The 20,062-nt window shown below is 39.7% G+C and overlaps 1 protein-coding gene across 3 annotated transcripts in view; it reads right to left on the reverse strand.

The window, feature by feature from the left end:
- Window positions 1-1,235: 1,235 nt before the first annotated feature.
- LOC126249621 (adenosine receptor A1-like) overlaps window positions 1,236-20,062 on the reverse strand; it is a 167,005-nt gene continuing 148,178 nt past the window's right edge. For 2 of the 3 annotated variants that reach the window (XM_049951292.1, XM_049951291.1), the window contains one exon: window positions 2,399-3,779. In XM_049951292.1, coding sequence (XP_049807249.1) covers window positions 3,350-3,779 — 430 coding nt within the window. In that variant the 3' untranslated portion in view covers window positions 2,399-3,349. Of the gene's footprint in view, window positions 1,652-2,398; window positions 3,780-20,062 lie in introns of those variants that run through there. The other variant, XM_049951293.1, reaches the window with a different exon arrangement.

Raw genomic sequence — 20,062 nt, forward strand, 5'->3', positions numbered from 1 at the left:
GTCTTGAAAGGAGGATATAAGATGAACATCAACAAAAGCAAAACGAGGATAATGGAATGTAGTCAAATTAAATCGGGTGATGCTGAGGGGATTAGATTAGGGAATGAGACACTTAAAGTAGTAAAGGAGTTTTGCTATTTAGGGAGTAAAATAACTGATGATGGTCGAAGTAGAGAGGATATAAAATGTAGACTGGCAATGGCAAGGAAATCGTTTCTGAAGAAGAGAAATTTGTTAACATCGAGTATAGATTTAAGTGTCAGGAAGTCGTTTCTGAAAGTATTTGTATGGAGTGTAGCCATGTATGGAAGTGAAACATGGACGATAACCAGTTTGGACAAGAAGAGAATAGAAGCTTTCGAAATGTGGTGCTACAGAAGAATGCTGAAGATAAGGTGGGTAGATCACGTAACTAATGAGGAGGTATTGAATAGGATTGGGGAGAAGAGAAGTTTGTGGCACAACTTGACTAGAAGAAGGGATCGGTTGGTAGGACATGTTTTGAGGCATCAAGGGATCACAAATTTAGCATTGGAGGGCAGCGTGGAGGGTAAAAATCGTAGAGGGAGACCAAGAGATCAATACACTAAGCAGATTCAGAAGGATGTAGGTTGCAGTAGGTACTGGGAGATGAAGAAGCTTGCACAGGATAGAGTAGCATGGAGAGCTGCATCAAACCAGTCGCAGGACTGAAGACCACAACAACAACAACATGTTACTGCAATAAACTGCTCTAAAACATCCACAATTTTCTTTAATTAGTCACTCCAAATGTCAAGAAAGTTATATGCCACCTCATCAAGCAAAGGTAACCACAGAACATGTTAACCCAAAAGTACCTGATCAAAAACGACATTCATCGTACTCTCTAGATATTTCTGAGAATATGTAGACGATTTAAAACTTCTTCCTTGAAAAATAGAAAACAGGTTGTCCAATTTAAGAAATGTAGTAATTTATGTACAAATTTGTGTACTGAATGATTCATATTTTCTTTTGTAGAGCAACTTATTAAAAACCTGTTTTTTAACTACTTCATATTACTATAATTAATTAGATGAAGGAGAAAAGAGACAGTATGGAAAATGGTATACAATAGATATCAATTTAGATACATAAAATAATTTGAAATACATAACAATTACGTTAGTAGACTGAAATTTTCATTATTCTGTGATGAGGCAAGAATTACAATCTACACACAAGTCATTTTATATCATCTAAATTAACTCAGTTCATCTAGTACCAAGAACCACAGCCAGATAAATTGTGAAAAATAAGTTGATGGTGTAGCAGATAAAATAAAACATTTGAGGTGCTGAGAACTGCAGGGGTCTAAAGCACACTGTTATAAGTTTTGAGACTGGGGCATGTATGCATCATCCTGTTACCTGTAGATTGTATGGTGAACCAGCTTCACCTCCATCTACATCCACACTATATCTGTATCCACACTTAATATATGAACATTTACAAAAAGTTGTGTCACTGATTTCTTGGATATTCAATTTCCGTATGGTCCAAAGGCACAAACCAAAATTTTGTATTTTTGCACTTCTCAGTTGCCATCTAGGACTGACAACATAATTTAGTGCTACATCATACACGCTGTAGTAATACTTCATAATTAGATGTGTATCAGCAGTTTCACCTGAAACACAGAATGTGTTTAACGAGTATGACGACGAGGACCATGAAGTGTTGAAAAAGGTCATAGTTATTTTGTGTGTGGCACACTTAGTATCTAATCTTTATGTTCTGATTCTAATTTCACATAATCACAAACACTGCAACTCTGAAAAGATACTTTTTTTACTATCCTAAATATATAAATTTTGTGAATTAACATTAAAAATACATAAAATCCTAAATATTAATTAATGTTTCATAACATAAAATGGATGCACACTACTTTTTCTAGGAAATACAGGATGGTGGAGCTTGATCGAAACACAGTTCACACCTTCATTGGTTAGCCTATGAATTTCATTTTCACAAACGTCTATTTTTCTCCAAACTTTGTTTCTGCGCTTAAGGCTCTAATGGTTCTCAGAGCCTCATTTGTTGTGATGCAGGATGTGTTTATGTTCACACTGGTATATCAGTGACAGCATTGCCTGACTGTTTACATTTTGGTGTATGTTTGATAACAGTGAGTATGATGTAACGAAAGTTGATATGCTAGATGTGGGTGCACTGTACCTGAAATGTAGAGATATGACTAAACTAGAGGTATGATAATGGAAACAAGAACAACTACTTCGTAAGTTATTAATCACTACAGGTATGCTATGACTGATTATGTACAAAAATAGAAACACTCACCGATTTAAGCTGGGAATTATATCCATTAAAGTAAAAAGTCTCAAATATATTATTCAATAAATTAATGCAACAAGAGACAAAATGTAGAAAAAGAAGGAAAGTGAGGGAGACAGAGCTCCGTTTGTGTTTGGTGCAGTAGTTTACACAGAAAAAAATTATGTGTTTGACTGTATATTTAAAAATTCAACAAATACTTTACCACAAGTAAAACAGGAAAATCGAATGTATATTTGACACAGAAAACAGTTAACCATAGTTACATCATCAAATTAAAAATGTTTATACAAAGACCAATATGTTCTTATCTTTCGCTCTCTCTCTCTCTCTCTCTCTCTCACACACACACACACACACGCACACACACACAGTGAGCAGAGAAAATTATGTGTGATTACATTATCAACTGTACCCATTTCCAGTCTATGAATGAGATGTTCACCAATTACTATATCAAAAGAGGATATTCGAAATTCTCGTTTTATGTAGTAAGATTTATTACTAAAAAAAAAGATAGGAGAGGAAAGCCAATGCATAATATCTAACATTTTTGTTACTAATTCTTAGTCTAAGAACGTATGTGTGCTTTATAACGTCCTTCAACTTAGTTATTAATTACACTCACGTTTTCCAAGATTACACAAGTATTCCCCTTCATAATTATGTCTTTACGCATGTGTAAAATCCGTACTTGTAAGACGTTCTCCGGTGATAATTTACAACACTATATACACAAAAAAAGGAAAAGAAATTAGTTCAGACTAGCACTTACTAATTATATGCTATGTCTTTCTTATACAATGGTAATGTTCTGGATACTTCTCTGAACGTTGCTGAAATGCACGTTGGATGGACATTTTTCAACAGATTTTGCACATTACACTGACATTGGCGAAGGACAAACGACATTTTTCAACAGGTCGTTTCTCCTGCTACTTCGTTCATTTACAAAATACCGGCAGCACACTTCTATACGAATCGAATGCTGAATCCTCAATGACGAACGAAGCACTGGAATGATGGACCACTAAGTAGGAATAATTTGCTCACTCGACGGTGTCCTGCTGCTAGTCCTCCTGTCAGAAACATTACTCTTGACTGCATTACTCAATACAGATTTGTCGTACAGTCCCAGGTCTTGGAGGGTCCTTACAATACACTGACGAACATTCGCGTTCTTCCACGAATAGATGAATGGGTTGACGAGGTAATTGATGTTGGCGAAAGTATAGGCGAGGTTTTGGGCAAGGTCGATGGCTGGGGATGAGATTCCGGAGACCTTAACTAGGTATAGAAGCGTGTAGGGCGCCCAGCAGCCCAGGTAGACGCAGGTAACGAGAAGTAGGACGCGAGCAGACTTGGTGTTCATGGTGCGTCGCAGCACGTTGGCCGCCGAGCCCCCGGGGCATGGCTGGTTGTCGCCCGTCAGTCGTCGGCACTTCACCGCAACTGCCTCCCTGCAGGACACACAAGCATTCTCATCACTCTCATAGGCGAAACAAAACGAAAAGAATCTAATTCTACCTATTTCAAAGGCAGTTCAGTGGGTGGACACAAAATATTAAAAAAACGTATATTCTGTTTCAGCGGGATGATAGTGGGAAAAGTTTAGTAAAGAAGCCAGGGCGGGAAAAGCGTTCATTACATATTTTTTGCCTTCAACTTAGGTGCTGCCTGCAGAGAAGATGTCAGACTAGTTCTAATATGCACCATAATTATTGTCAGTGAGTTTGACAGAAGAATCTGGTTCTGTCACTTCTTAGTAAAACCTTTTCTGATTTTGAGTCACCTGATGCTAGAAACGACATTTTTATTGTTCTTAATATCTCACTTACACACAGCGCAATACATTTTTAGAATTTAAAAGTTTGAACAACAACTTTTTGTGTACAAATGTACTTCCTTGTAGTGTTTTTCGGTTTGCTAGTCATCTGTGAACCACTATTGTCAACGGTATGTAAGATCGGGAGAATCGGCCACACTACTTGTCCGGAAGAGTGGCCCAGTGTTTTATACCTATAAGAGTTAGTTAAATCCAAACAGGGTGTTCAGAAATTCCCGTTACAAACTTCTAGAACTTGTAAAGGGGAGCGAATACATAATATTTTGAACAGGAACACATGTTCGGAAACGTACTGTTTCCGTGCTGCAGTCGTTTGAAAATGTGTTTTTTAGGTAGATATGCAACAGTGTAGTGATGGTGGAGGATGTTACGTCGAAATAACTGCTTCATTTGACTTCTAATCTATATCTCTGACCTGGTTCGAGCCTCATTCAGTATCTGAGTGTTGGAGCAACATGACTGAGTACACGTTTGCAGAATACACCGACATGATCCTTTTGAATGGCAAAGCTTATGATAGTGGAAGAGCTGCTCGTCCCCTTTATCAAGACCGTTCTCCAAATTGTCCGAGTGCTTCGCATACCCTTTTTGCCACAATCACGCTACTTCTTTGAGGAAGTTTACCTTAACTGTCAGCAAGCGTGACTGTGGTGCTCGATGGAGACATCTTACATTCGACTTGGAAGATCCCGTACTGCATCACGTTCAAGAGAACCATTCAACGACTACTGGAGCAATTTCTTTGGTTATTAAAGAGCGGAACTGCAAAACAAGTGATAAACTGGTCATGCCGAATCATTTACTTCTAAAGGTGGTCACGTTACCAACATATTTTCAAATAATTGTTGCACGGAAACGGTACTATTCTGGACATGGGTCCTAATTCAGGATATTACCTACTCACTCCCCTCTACAAGTCCTAGAAGCTTGTAACACTAATTTCCGAAACTCTGTATGTCGTGATAGTATTAGTGATCAGATTCACTTCTAAACCTATTTATATAGAAACTGTCATTCGTCATTCTATAGCCCTGTGACGGTTTACAACTAGTTACTTTGTAATATTTCAAACTGTCTCTGTTCATTTAAATTTGGTATAATGAAAAATACTATTGAAAATGGTCTCTTCCAGCCGCTTGATACTGTTTCAGGTTCTAAGGACATCAAGATGCCTAGAAACTGCGTCCAGAACTTGGAAGAACGAACACGGGATGCTGTTGCGATGTCACTGGCTAAAAATTCCCTCTAGGTAGTGGAAAATGCCCACTACGTAAGTCTTCCGAGATATGCACACAGTTCCTATTTATTATTTCCCTTTCCATATAAAAATATTTTGTATGATACCTTTTAGTATGCAGATTGACACTGTGTAAGCGGCAAGCTTCTATCAGTAAAAATTATTTGGTGAAAATTCAGTTCCTTTAGAGTGGCCTCTTTATCACATCTTCCACCAATAATTTTACGGGTTGGTGGAGAATGGCAAACTGAGATAGGGAAACTCGATTCTGGAATAAAAGTCGGAATTTATATATCAAAATGTGAAATTTCATGTACCCACAATCTGTTGGTGATCATAAAAAATCAGGTAGGCACACTTTCGTAATATGTAATCTTATTTATCTGTGCAACTTGCATAATTAATTCACACCTGTTGTTGAAAGTGGCGTAAGGCAGCTCCTATGCAGGCGTGCTATCGTCACACGTAGTTCTCTCATACCCACAGGAACAATCCCAATGATTATTGGTAAATGACGCACCCAACCACAATTTATTTTAAAATGCTTTATTTCAGTGCATGCTATCACGTCCATATTTAGACGTCTAATGTTTACGATTACATTAGTGTTTCATTCAGCAGCATGTCGTCCGCGCCTTCAGAGTGATCCAGTGGACAGCGCTCTGTCCCGCTGCGGGCCTCACACATTTCCAGGACACTGTATAAGCTGTTACATTTGAAACAGCACACATATTCTATAATTATCACTTCATAATATTCTTCATGTCAGTTTTTAAATCACATGTGTGCTTTACATTTGATGTTTTTGTTTTGTGTAAACAAGAACATCGAATTTAAAGCAAATGCGTGAAGCTCAGACTGACATGAGGAATATTGTGACGTGTTTGTGTGAGGCAGTCATGTATTCAGAATGTGCATGCTATTTGAACAGGTTATACTTTATCTTGCAAAAGCATAAGGACCATTGCTCCGTGACAGTCCCATCATTCATTGAAAACGTAATGTGGGTTATCCGAAAACAACCAGTTCAAATGTTTGGAAGTCAGCTTTAAGCATTTCATAGTCTGCACTGTTATTGACCAGGAGAAAAATGTTCTTTGATGAACTTCATGGCTCTGTAGCGAAAAATTGCAGGCCGCCTGTTCGACATAGCAATAGGCAGCTGCAGAATGTGGTTCACTTTAAGTCCTATTTTTCTATAGTGATGTGGAAAATGGGAAAAATCATATGCTGATATCACCAAATTACAGCTGTTATCTCTTATCCTCTCCCTCCTGCTCTTCTTCGTCTTCTTCTGTTCTTTCCCTCTGTACATAAATTGAAGTCACTTGCTCGCGACCTTATGTATATGGAGTCTTATCTCGGGAACTGCTGTAGGAATTTAGATCTAGTGTTGACTAATAGAAACATTGATAAATGGGGACGGTTTCTGTATGTAATTTACAAATATTGCCTACAAATTTTCTGAATTATGATTGAGTAAGTTTATGTTGTTAAATCTACGATATTACCACCTAGCGAACAGCCACCACAACTTGGGATAGCCGCGGTGACCCGGGAACGCAGCATGTGGCATCTAGTTGACATATGGTCTGGGGGCGTAGCAAAAGAACATTTAGCTGGAAACTGGAACGTTGTAGAATCGAATCTCGTCTTGTCGACCTTTTTTCACTCTGCATTTTAACCTAGTATTCATCTGTCAATGATAAAGAAATATTCATGTCAAAATATGACAATTTCGTATTGCCAATTTCTGCTTCTCTCAGATAAGCAATCGTAGTTAACAATCTTAATTCACTGGAAGTAGTTCAGAAAACTGGTAGTAAGTTACCTAACTTTGGAGCATCGTAATAACTACGAGCAATAACGAAAAGATAACCATCTCGTGAACACACTGTGATGTGAGATTTACAGTTTGAAATAGTGCGATATTTTATCCAATAGTTTCCCTACAATCGTCTAAGAACAATTATCTGATGAAAAAATTGTGAAACCAAAATGTGTGTATCTTATTTTTAAAGCTACAAATAAAACGTTTTCCGAGAAACTAATTTAGCAACTTTTGCAACTTTGCTTCATTTCAGCTCTCTGCTGTGCTTGAATCAAACCTAGATGTGGACTCGATTCTTTTTGTGACACATCAGAGAATGCTACCATAACGGGTCCACGACAAGGAACTGCTGTAATGAGTCTCAACAAAGTTTCACAGTGCGTACTACCTTTCACAATAGGTGTGCTGCAACACTTGCTAAACATGTAAATGATGTATGTTTTATCTTTTTTTTCTTTTATTTGTGCCACATCAGCCGGCTTCCGATACATACTGAATCACGCACACGCACATTCACCCATGATTAGTATAAAATATTTACATTCGTTGTTAACATATTACTTACATCACGATGTGCTCCAATCACTTCCATAAGATGTCAGTCCAAACAGCAATTCAGTATAGAACACACAGCATCCCGGCCTCCAGACAACTTTTCTGGTGCGCTACTTACATTGCAGAAGTTATATGAAAGTGGTGATAGTCCGTTATTTAACGTTGTTCTATATAATTTATTCATATCTCTACGCAGTGGCCGCAAGCAAAATATGCTACGCCACATGAATCATCTGTCCGTAGATACTTAATGCTACGCATGCGAACCTCGGTCGGGTCGCTAGTATCTTATAGAAGTAGATGTACGGACGTATTTGTGTATGTATGTTCAACATCTCCTCCCGAACTACTGAATCGATTCCAACCGTACTTGGTACACATACAAGTAGCTATCTGGAAACATGCGTTGTGGTGGTTGGAACCACCTTCCTCTCAAAGTGCACTCACGACTTCCAACGGATTTTAAAAATCATTTAAACCATTCTCTAAAATTTTTCTCGCTTGCATGCTTAGTTTCAAATAATTAACACATTATCTCATGTGTGATCTAAGACGTCAGAGAATACAGCGGAGTGATCCAGAACGACCATAATCTGGTTAATTATAAAATTGTATTTCCATATGCAGCTGTAAAAAGTAAAGAAGAAATTGTTAATGAAGAGGAAGTTTTTAAAACTGAAATAAGCATCCGAAATCATAACGTACATAGCCTAGGAAATGAACGTACGGTATATTTATTAAGAAAAAAGGTAATATGAAAGGTTAACCGAAACAGAATTTGAGAGTACAGATACACATTATGAATATATTGCTAATGCTCTGCATCAAGCAGCCAAAAAAGCCCTAGGCTAATAAAACTATGTATGAGAAAAAAAATCTTTACAGTATTTTGATACAGAAATAGTGAAAGAGGTATAAATTAAGATGGCTAAATACACAAAGTATCCAGGACACGATAGAATTAAGAGCACAACAAGTAAATATTAGTAAAATGGTGACAACAAAAAATAATAATTGGGATAATACCTGTAATAAAGTGAATAATTTAATTAGAGGTAAGAGAGGCTCAGAGACATGGAAGATTTTGGGATACACTTAAGAACGATATAGAAGAAACAGAAAATAATGGCAGCATTTCACTGGTCACAGAAGCAGTAAAAAAAAATCAGTTACAACGAAGTGTTACTACAACTGCAGAAGTACCATCTGAACTGGTGAAATACTATATAGATAAGTAACATGAACTTTCGAGAAGGCTTTTAGAAAAATGGTTAAATGGCAAGCCCATACAAGAAGACTGCAAAGTAAGATATATATCAACAATCCACAAGAAAGGAAGAAAAGTTGAGTGCGAGAACTACAGAGGATTAACGGTAACTAATGTATTTAACAGACTTTATGGAAGGATTATCAAACAATTTTTGGAAACAGAGTTTAATTAAATGAAGGCCGAGGCACAGGCTGGCTTCAGAGTAGGGTGATCAATGATAGATCATATATTCTGCTTTCAACAAATAATTGAAAAGAAAAAATTAAAATCAACCCCATCATTTAGTATTTGTAGGTATAGAAAAAGCGTAAGATAATATATCCATATGTAAATTGTGGAAAGCTTTAAACGCGTTTAATATAAGTTCTATCATAATTAAAGCAGTTCGGAACCTTTACGAAAACTCTATAGCAAGAACAAAAGCACAGCTAATCTGTATCCTGGTGAAGGAAGTCTCTGAATTGTCAAATGATTTAATTGGTCCTCCGATATGCCAGTTATGTTAGTCAACATATATTAGCAGTTCACTAACTTTACCTCTAGTACTTCTTATATTTTGATGAAATATGCTAATTCCTTTACTGCTCGGATATCTGGCCTCCTCTGACGGTGATTCTTTTGTTAGAGGGACTTCCTTTAAGTAGGGATACCTATCAGCTGACTTCAGTCTACAAAAGGTGCAGTTCTAACACCGACTAATACAGGAATTTTCCCATGAGTAATTCCACAACCGCCTATTACACTGTCAACTATAAGCTCTGCGAGCCTCCCCTTCTCATACCTATTGAGGGGCAGGCCGTGCATAGTGGAACCCGATCTATTGATAGACTCAACTGGCACCATTGCAATGTGAGCCATGCCATCCGCCATCAGCGCCTTCTCCAGCCCTGCTCCGGCGTAACGTTAAGCGCCGGCACGTCGGCCAGGAATGTTATAGCAGAGAGGGCTGTGAGACGATGTCAGCCAATAGTGCTCTGACGGATCCCTCTCTAGGACGACACCGAGACGGCAGCGGCTTGTAATAGAAGGGAATATAAGAGTCGCGCCGCCTGGTCGCGGCCCTAGTTGAAGACGAGGCGGCCTACAAAAGCTACAGCAGTGACTCAGAAACTGTATTGGTTCACCTTTATTACGAATTGTACATACTGAAGAGCTTCCTTATGTTTGTCAGTCGCTCCTTGCTTGCGACACGTCTATATCTCACAAAGATAAGTATTATAATCATTTCATTTTGTAATAAACTCCATTAATACGATTTGCTCGATTTGTTGTCTAACGATCCGAGAAAGCAGGTTTCCTAGGCACCATATATTAGACGATTGGGTACAACACAACAAGCCCAATGTTAACACGCCTAACAGCAGCGTTAAGATGAAGCCGGTCATGATGCTGAAACAGTTGCACGAAATGCACATTAATGCCACTAGTCAGAATAGCTATTTTATCAGATAATCACCAAATCATACTCCCCGTCGCTTTCAGCCCTGTTCCCAGCTCCACGCACAATCACTACTTGACCCTCTTTCGTAAAATGGTTCAAATGGCTCTGAGCACTATGGGATTTAACATCTGAGGTCATCAATCCCCTAGACATAGAACTACTTAAACCTAACTAACCTAAGGACATCACACACATCCATGCCCGAGGCAGGATTAAAACCTGCGACCGTAGCAGCAGCGCGATTCCGGACTGAAGCGCCTAGAACCCCTCGGTCACAGCGACCGGCTTCTTTCGTAAAATTTCTGCGTAACTCCCCTATGTTCTCAGTCACCTGAGCCAACCTTGCCCTAGCCTTCACATTGCTGGTGACCTGGTACTCACTCCCCAACACTTCCTGTAACTGGTGGCCCACACCTCTGCCTTTCGAACTACCCAGCAGGAGGACCTTCTTTTTTCTGTTATAATTTGCAACTGGCTTAAGCATCCTAACTTCTGTGGACTGCTGAATGTCTCCTACAGCTACAACTACAAGAGGCTCCTCTCCACTAAACTCTGCAGCTCGTCAAATCTATTAGTTATATGGAAAGTACAGCTGTCTGAATATCTCCTCCTCCTAGCTGCCTTCTTACCAACCGCCAGTTCCCATTCCCCAGCGCCATATAGCCTCCTCAACCTATGTAGTTTCGCCTTTGCTTTTTGTACCTGCACCTGGAGGGCCAGGTCTTAGGCACTGCTCCTCTATCCTCATTTCTGCTACAAATGCTGCATTTCCAGAAGAGGATCTCGCTACAATGCCCACTGGCTTCCCCACTGCACTCCCCCCAATGAAAATACCTTGAAGAAATCTCACACCGTAACCCGCTACTCACAAACCTACGACAAAGCCCACACTTCTCACTCATAGTAAAATGTTAAAAATTACTGAGAAAATTACATTAACTAAGTTCAATTACAACAGCAGAACTATTTAAAGAACTAACAATAGTGATCTCGAATTTCCCTCTGTACTAAAAAAGCAACTACTTTTATTAATACTATTGAACCACAACTAATCCCACTATCACAAAAATTTCACACAATTTTTTTATCTAAAAATCTAAAACCAAAACTCCAAGCGACTACTGGAACACTCAGAGAAATTAAACACAGTGAACGAAAGTTTTACTGAAATATTTCGCTACAAACAATAAGAAACGTCAACTGAAAACTACCGTACTAAATTTAATAGATGACTTCAGTGCGTAAACAGATCTATAAAACACAGTGGGCGAAACTTTCTGAAAGTTTATTAATCCGTTATATCATCAGAAACAACACGAGACACCGTTGAAGACTACTAAATTTAATAAACAAATAACAGAGCGGAAACAACTTTGTCAGAACATAAGAACCGTTACAGCTGCAACTGCACTCCGCAAAATGTGAACACATTGCTAACATTTGGATGAACGATTGAAAACTACTGAAATTTAATATCTGAATACAGTGCACAAATGACTTTGTCAGCACTTAGCTTTAGAACCGCTACAGCTGCAACCGCACATCGTGAAATGTAAGCACATTGTTGCGATTTCGATGGGCGACGTAAGCTCTCTCTAACTACAGATTCTCTGACTCCGTCTGACCTCCTGCCTTTTTCGATTACTGGTAAGATCTGCGGAAGTCAGTAGAGAAGAGAACGGTACAGCCGGCCATAGGGCTACTGGTGTCATGCGAATCTCGAATTGTTCTGTGGAACACTTCAATGGATATTTCATGGGCTTTTGAAACCTCATGCCAAAAAATGGAAGTGCAATGGTGCATCATTTACGAGTAATACTTTGCTCTGAAACATTACAGATGCTGTACGTGTCGGAAGCATAGACTGTCAGGGAATATTTGAGAGAATGAGACGATGTGGCTCGGGAGTCGGGTGTCCTTACGCCAGTCATCGCTAGATGGCAAATGCATCGTTTTAACAGAGCCAGGAGGCTTCACTTCATCGTAGCTCAGCCAATTGTCACGAAATATTTGGAAATTATACACAGAAAACTTCCTCGTGATGCAATCTACCTGCTAGTAAAAACCCATATAAAAATCCTACAGTAGTTCCTGAGATTTTTAACAGGTTACAAATGCAGTGTAAGTTTGTAATCGCAAAAGATATTTTTTGTATGCTATAATTACAAACCAAAAATTTTTGAATTTTTTCCTTTACTTTTATTGTTAAAGCGTGCTTCTTGCCAAATTTCATGATTTTAGTTTAACGCTAAGTACCCTATACGTTTGGATGAATGAGACTGTGAGTATCAAAAATGGCTTTATATTTTTATTGGACTGACTTACAAGCGTAACGATTTTGTATTTCAGATCTTAGCATGTGATATAAACGTAAAAGAAATAACGTTACTAGAGACAGCGCCATCTCAGCACGTCACGATCCCCCTGAAGGAAAATTAATGAGTGCACTGTTTTATTGCCACTATAAGCAACTTTCATTAATGCAAATTAACAGTAACGTAGTGAGCATCGAAAGAATAAAACGTTTTGTGGAATTAAGAGATAAGGACTTCAAGAATGAGTATGTCATTACGAAATGAGTCAGTGGAAACAGCTGCTTCAACGTTGACATTTGATTCGCAAGTGCTGCTCGATTATTTTAATAGACGGATTATTTGTATGAAATTTTCGATTCATTGCTGTAAGATCTGTAAGATTCGACGTTCATGCAAATTGTGGGAAACGTCAAAGTATTTCCAAGAATGCTGTCCATCACGACAATACTTTAGACACAAAAATATCTGAAATAGCTATTAACAATACATTCTCCTCTTTGAGGAGTCCTGTCTATTGTCCGCTGTAAGTGAAAGTTTCTGCTGTTCTGTGCGTTACTTCTAACCTTGCTTCAACCAGAAATTAACAGCAACCGACTGTGGGTCGAATTGACTTTTGATTACACTGATAAACAAATAGCCGATATCTGACAAGATTGTTACATTTTATAATGCAGTTATAATCCTGATATGAAATCCGAAAACAGTTTTGCATCTTTAGTTTTCGTAGAACCCCGTTCGTCGGTTCGTACAAAATATTTACTTCATATTTATTATTTACATCATCTCCAGCGCCGTAAATATCCAGGTAGCCTCGAGTGAAACCATCCTTTGCTTAGGAATTTCTTCATACATCGAAATATTTTCATCTTTAATTACAGTATTATATGAAACCTCGAACACAGCGTCAGAACATCGTGACTGTTCATTGAATCTAATTTCAGAAGCAGTGAGGTACCCAACGTAAGCAGGAGGGCTAAAACAAACAGGAGGGCTGAAAAAGCATAAACACCATTTGCTGCTTCAAATCACGTTCAAATTTCGTACAATGCTTTTGAACTGCCCTTTGTGGTTTCAAAGTATATACCAGAGCAAAAACTGCAGTTGCTCCAAAGGGTCCAGATCTCGTTCAGCAGGGCTACAGCTCTACGATTTCCTTAGAGTGGGTGAGTGGGTGGGGGTTGTCGCTGCATCGAAAATTGTAAAGAATGTCGTCCACTAGCTCATCGCATTGCGAACTGTCGTTTTCAACCGCGAAATGTGTGGGACTCAATGCCCCAAGGTAAGTGGTGTTTCATTGCTGCCCTTTATGCCAGCTCCTGATGAATTTTCGTGTCGATTCTGAATGGCGGTTTGTCTGAAAAGTTTTCCACGGTCACCCGTAAGAAAACCGCTTGATTTCAGCGTTGCGTGTCGCAGTGCTGACCTCCATCGCAGAGGCCTTAAAAGAAGGGCTGAAATATGGGTAAGAGTGGGTGTGACGACCATCCCATCCTGTGACAACTACATGATGGCGTTGGACAGAGTTGTGCTGAAGTTTGGTGCCAATGTGAGATCATTAACCCACTTTAAACCACATGCGAACTTCTGAGCTATGACCTTGTTTCCGCATGTGTCGACACCTTGCTGTTCGAAGCGACGCCGAGCAAAAGGGTGACATCGCAATGCGCCTCAGTTTTATACCATTACAGAGGAATGTTGCAGGAAAATTTGAGTCAAATTTCAAACTTAGGCGTCGCAATGGGAGGCAACTGCAGGTGTTCGAAGAAGTTAACTTTTAATTGTGTTGTGCAGTGTATAATGATTACTTATCACGTCAAGATCGCCTTGTAATTACAGTGTTAATAACTGGTTTCAGCACTTCATTGCCATATTCAGAGGTGATTAACCCACAATGAGGTTCGTCATATTGTGTGCATCCAAGTTGTACGCTCTGAACACCCTGAAGAGTTATAAACTAATTCAATGAATTACACGTAATGTCATGTTACTGAAATTATAACATTGCTGTGTAATATTTATATAGAACTTATGGAAGAAAGTGGTACATGAATTGGGACGAAGAAGAAAAGATACGGCCTTAATGAAAACGTTGTTGATAAATGTGAGCTCTACGTCCACTTATATCTGTTGTACGCAAATATTCTTCATATTTCATGACTAAATATATGGTTGATCCTAGGTGGTGTGTTTGGTTTGTGAGTTATGGCCATATATTTTGATAACTACTTCTAATGAGAAAACCAGCGTTCACTCATTTTCTCGAACATATCACCCTCGTACGTGCTGAGAAGAGAAGAAAAAGAGATTCTTTATTCTACCATATCGTTAGTGAGTTGCACTGAAGGTACTGTAGGCCAAATTGTGCATATGTATTTAAAGAGGAATGAAGAAAACTGTCTTTTAATGCGCGCTTACTACAGTAAGTTGCTTCACATTTCATTGCGATGGTCGAAGGCTCTTAAAGGCTCCTCATTTCTTTGTCTCAGTTACAAACGAGTCTCGAGCTACACGAAACGCGCATTAGTGGTTTCTGTAACGACATTAGCTTCTATAAGAGTCTCAGGTGGTTACACAGTATAGCACTCCTGTTATCTTAAGGAGTAAGGAAGGCTCACACGCAAGTAAGATGGCTTCTTTGGGAGCTACTTCTATGTCGCTGAAATGCAAAAGAACATTATACAGACGATAGAAACACAATACTGGTGATTTGTCAAACGTTAAACCAGGACCAGAAAATTTAATTACAGTGGAGGATGACGAAAGTTAGACAACAGATCAAAATACTCAACAGAACGAAACCGATAAGAGCTAATAGAAATTGCACTTAGTGGTATTTTTGATGGTTACCCATAACTGTCAGCCAAATTCCAGAAACAGAGATCCCACCAAGGGCAAGAAATACATTAAAGTACAACAGAATGAGAAGAACAGTAAATTTTCGAAATACCACATAACATTAAGTTAGCAGAATAACTCGGCCTGCAGCAAAGCTGAAAATCTAAACAAAATACAATAGATGGTACATTAGTTACCGCAGCCATTTTGTGAATGGAACCAAACTGTAATAAAAGGCAACGAATGTAGTTAATAGTAGCGCAGAAGCATTCGGTTGTTTAGTCATCAGGATAGACTTAAAAAACGAGCGAAATAGAATTTAAAAAAACCTTCTGTGCAATGAGTGCCGCGAAATCTTGCGAATGGGCGGTGACCACGAGTTGGTAGTCGCCTACTGAAGTCTATGATGAGCATTTGTCTCCGTGCCATTGTGACAGAAATGGGTAGTCGAAGCCACACATTCAACTCGGTGGTGATTTGACCCAGAGCAAATCGTTGATGATGTGGAGGCGATGTGACATCCATTCGCTGAACACTTGTGGTCTTCCTATGTGGCAGTTTATTCGTGTGGAAACATTGCATCTGGCCGGCCGAAGTGGCCGTGCGGTTAAAGGCGCTGCAGTCTGGAACCGCAAGACCGCTACGGTCGCAGGTTCGAATCCTGCCTCGGGCATGGATGTTTGTGGTGTCCTTAGGTTAGTTAGGTTTAACTAGTTCTAAGTTCTAGGGGACTAATGACCTCAGCAGTTGAGTACCATAGTGCTCAGAGCCATTTGAACCATTTTTTGAAACATTGCATCTGCGAAACTGAGAATCTACACTAGAGACAGTTGACCTTGCATTCGTATGTAATCGCAGATATGCTATGACCTGTCCGCCTTGCACAGATTACCGTCCCATTTTCAAAGGCGGATAACCCTCTACGTGTCGCCACGGTCCCTGCAAACATTTGTGTAACAGACTGTTCATTATCTACACAGGGCCATTCGCCACATCTAGTTGCAATAGTCAGGCGTCATATATGTCATACTTGAAAATGGGACAACTGTCTTCTGCTTTTATATTAATTTCAAGGCTGTTGTGAAGCTTTGATACTGGGCTGCTGTTGATTTCATTGTAATGCTACACTGATGATAATATTTAGTTGTCGCGCGGGATTAGCCGAGCGGTTTGAGGCGCTGCAGTCATGGACTGTGCGGCTGTTCCCGGCGGAGGTTCGAGTCCTCCCTCGGGCATGGGCGTGTGTGTTTATCCTTAGGATAATGGCTCTGAGCACTATGCGACTTAACTTCTGAGGTTATCAGTCGCCTAGAACTTAGAACTAATTAAACCTAACTAACCTAAGGACATCACACACATACATGCCCGAGGCAGGATTCGAACCTGCGACCGGAGCGGTCGCTCAGTTCCAGACTGTAGTGCATAGAACCGCACGGCCACTCCGGCCGGCCTATCGTTAGGATAATTTAGGTTAATTAGCGTGTAGGCTTAGGGACTGATGAACTTAGCAGTTAAGTCCCATAAGATTTCACAGACATTTGAACAATATTTAGTTGTTCTTGACAGTTATTTTTGCTTACGACTGTTCTGCATAGTCGGCATATCATATATCTGGCTGCAGTTTTTGAGAATGTGGGTGGTTTGATTCCTAGCTAATTATCATGTCTGTAGCTGTTTTGCTTCGGAAAATGTTGAATCTGTGTCTTCTGTTGGATTTTGTGGTTTGGATGATGAGATACAGTATTGTGTCTTCTGTCTGTATTTACATAGTCGTCTGAATGTTGTAGTGTATACTATATATGCCTGTTAATTGTTCGTATGTTCTTGTGGTCTGTCAATGAATCATATCTGTACCTGATTGTTTCTATTATATCTACAAAAATTCTCTTTTCAGTGTTATTCATTAGGAAAAAATGGCAGCTGTCAGTTTATGTAGAACACCTCTAGGCAAAAAGGACTATCAAGGAAAACTATGATCATCAGATTTGTAGAAAATAATGGATGCTATGATCAAGACAGCACACGAGCTCCATAACAGCACTGAAACTGATACAGAGACAGCAAAATTAAATACAATACAAAATCCGCAAGTAGTCGGATATGAGTGGAGGCAGTGGAGGTGTCGGAAACCAGGAAAGCCGCGGGCAGTAGCCGCGGGGTGTTAGGCGTCTTGCCGTTTTCATTTGGCAATACCGGATTCCGACCGCCTTACGTTTTAATTTTACCTCCTTTCTCGGATACTTCTGTGAAAAGTTTCAACGCAAACATTATTTCACTGTACTCGACTTTTCAAGTACTTTCTAATACCGTCAAAAATATAATGGTTTCTTTAAAAAAATACATACTTGCTTCAGTACCTCTGTTGATGGAACAGTTAAGTGGATCACACATGCAACCAATTGCGTGACCTTCTGCGTACAATTATATGCCAAGAACTTCGTTTTGGAATCTCGGACGGTTCATGGAATAAAAAGGGTCCACGTTTTTAATAGTTCAATCTGAACACCTGACAATTCAGGTCAGCTATTGACCTCAAATATTTCCCGAGCCTTTCTACATCTACGTGATTACTCTGCCATTCAAAATAAAGTCAAAAATATAATGGTTTCTTTAAAAAATACATACTTGCTTCAGTACCTCTGTTGATGGAACAGTTAAGTGGATCACACATCAAATATAATGGTTTCTTTAAAAAAATACATACTTGCTTCAGTACCTCTGTTGATGGAACAGTTAAGTGGATCACACATGCAACCAATTGCGTGACCTTCTGCGTACAATAGCGTAGGTACAATAGAGTGGAGTAGGTGTTCACTTCTTATCCTGCGATCAAGAAACAGTTCCGTGAGCGCTTTCTAGTCACAAGCGAGTAGCTGACCGGGTGCCTAAAGGAAAGGGCGCTCCATGTGTGGACGAACTCTTCGAATTTTCGGAACTCGATTACAGCACGTTGTTTCTCGAGCACCGACATAGTTCGTTACACACCACGATGCTACACACTACAATTCGGAGCCCTCTAGTGGCAGAAGGCTACATATCTGTAAACATAAAGAATAAATTTGTAGAATGTTGAAAGCGTTTGTTTATTTAAAATGTTTATCAGTTTTCACATAAAAAATTCTGAGGCCTTACTTCTCAGCAGACCATCTTATTCTCAGGTAAAGCAGTTTTGCAAGAAGAATCTGCGAATCTACATAAATTTTAAAATACCTGCTACTCTATCATACGCAAGGTGTATTATAACTATCATGTCAATGCCTGTACGCTTCCTTTCGTCACATAAGCGCCTCTTCCATTTCCTCGTCGGCTCGCCACGTTGTCGAAAAGGGGGGGGGGGAGGAGAAAGGGGAGTAGGAGGAGGAGCACTACCTGGAATTAGGACCATACTCTCCAGTTAACCTCGCAGGTCGCCTAGCTTAACACGCAACACGCTACGTTGGTAGTACAGTACAGTACAGTAGTACAGCCTACGAATTAAAAATAGGATACATAATTCGTGTAGTCAGAATTTCTTTTTAGGTGGGAGAGCTATAAATAACACACTAAATTTCCCTGTCGGAGAAGAGGGGGTGTGAGCGTGGCGTATGATGGTCGATTTTTTTAAGTCCTTCTTGAATAACTCGAAAGGCATATCCTCTAGCGAAAACGTGTTCCAATACAAAATTAAACTACACTAAATTTACTAACAGAAATTCCGTTCATTTTCCCTCTTGTGGAAATAGTTTGGTTGATGCAGGGGATAGAAGAAACACAAATTATTAAAACTAGTGTTTTAAAGATATAAAATTTATGTTTATTGTAAAATTAAGTGTCTTAATAACAATTATTAAATATGTGTAGCGTATCTAATTGTATCAGAGTCGCATTAACAAAGAAAGCATGTGATGGGGGCTGTGAGGCGCGCGGGATTAGCCGAGCGATTTAAGGCGCTGCAGTCACGGGCTGTGCGGCTTGTCGCGGCGGAGATTCGAGTCCTCCCTCGGGCATGGGTGTGTGTGTTTGGCCTTAGGACAGTTTAGGTTGAGTAGCGTGTAACCTTTCGGACTGATGACCTTAGCAGTTTAGTCCCATATGGTTTCACACACATTTTAACATTTTTGAAAATGGAGCTGTGATGGTGTGGAGGGTAGAAGCGTAAGGGAAAGCAGGTCGCCAGAATGTGGTCAAACACCTCCGCCTGCAAACTGGAGAGCAGGTGAGTCCTCACTTTCTCTACCCCACTATGTCACGAGAAGCAACTACAAGATACTTCACAAAGTTAAACAACTCTTTCACAGCGCGACTTACAAATCAGTGGGAGCACAGTGCGCAGATACACCATCAGGAGGATGTTTAGGTTTCATAAATTGGGGTCAACTCTACATGGCCGGCCGGTGCGGTTCTAGGCGCTACAGTCTGGAACCGCGCGACCGC

The sequence above is a fragment of the Schistocerca nitens genome, chromosome 3 (genome assembly GCF_023898315.1).
Source record: "Schistocerca nitens isolate TAMUIC-IGC-003100 chromosome 3, iqSchNite1.1, whole genome shotgun sequence".
In the NCBI taxonomy this organism is placed as follows: Eukaryota; Metazoa; Arthropoda; class Insecta; order Orthoptera; family Acrididae; genus Schistocerca; species Schistocerca nitens.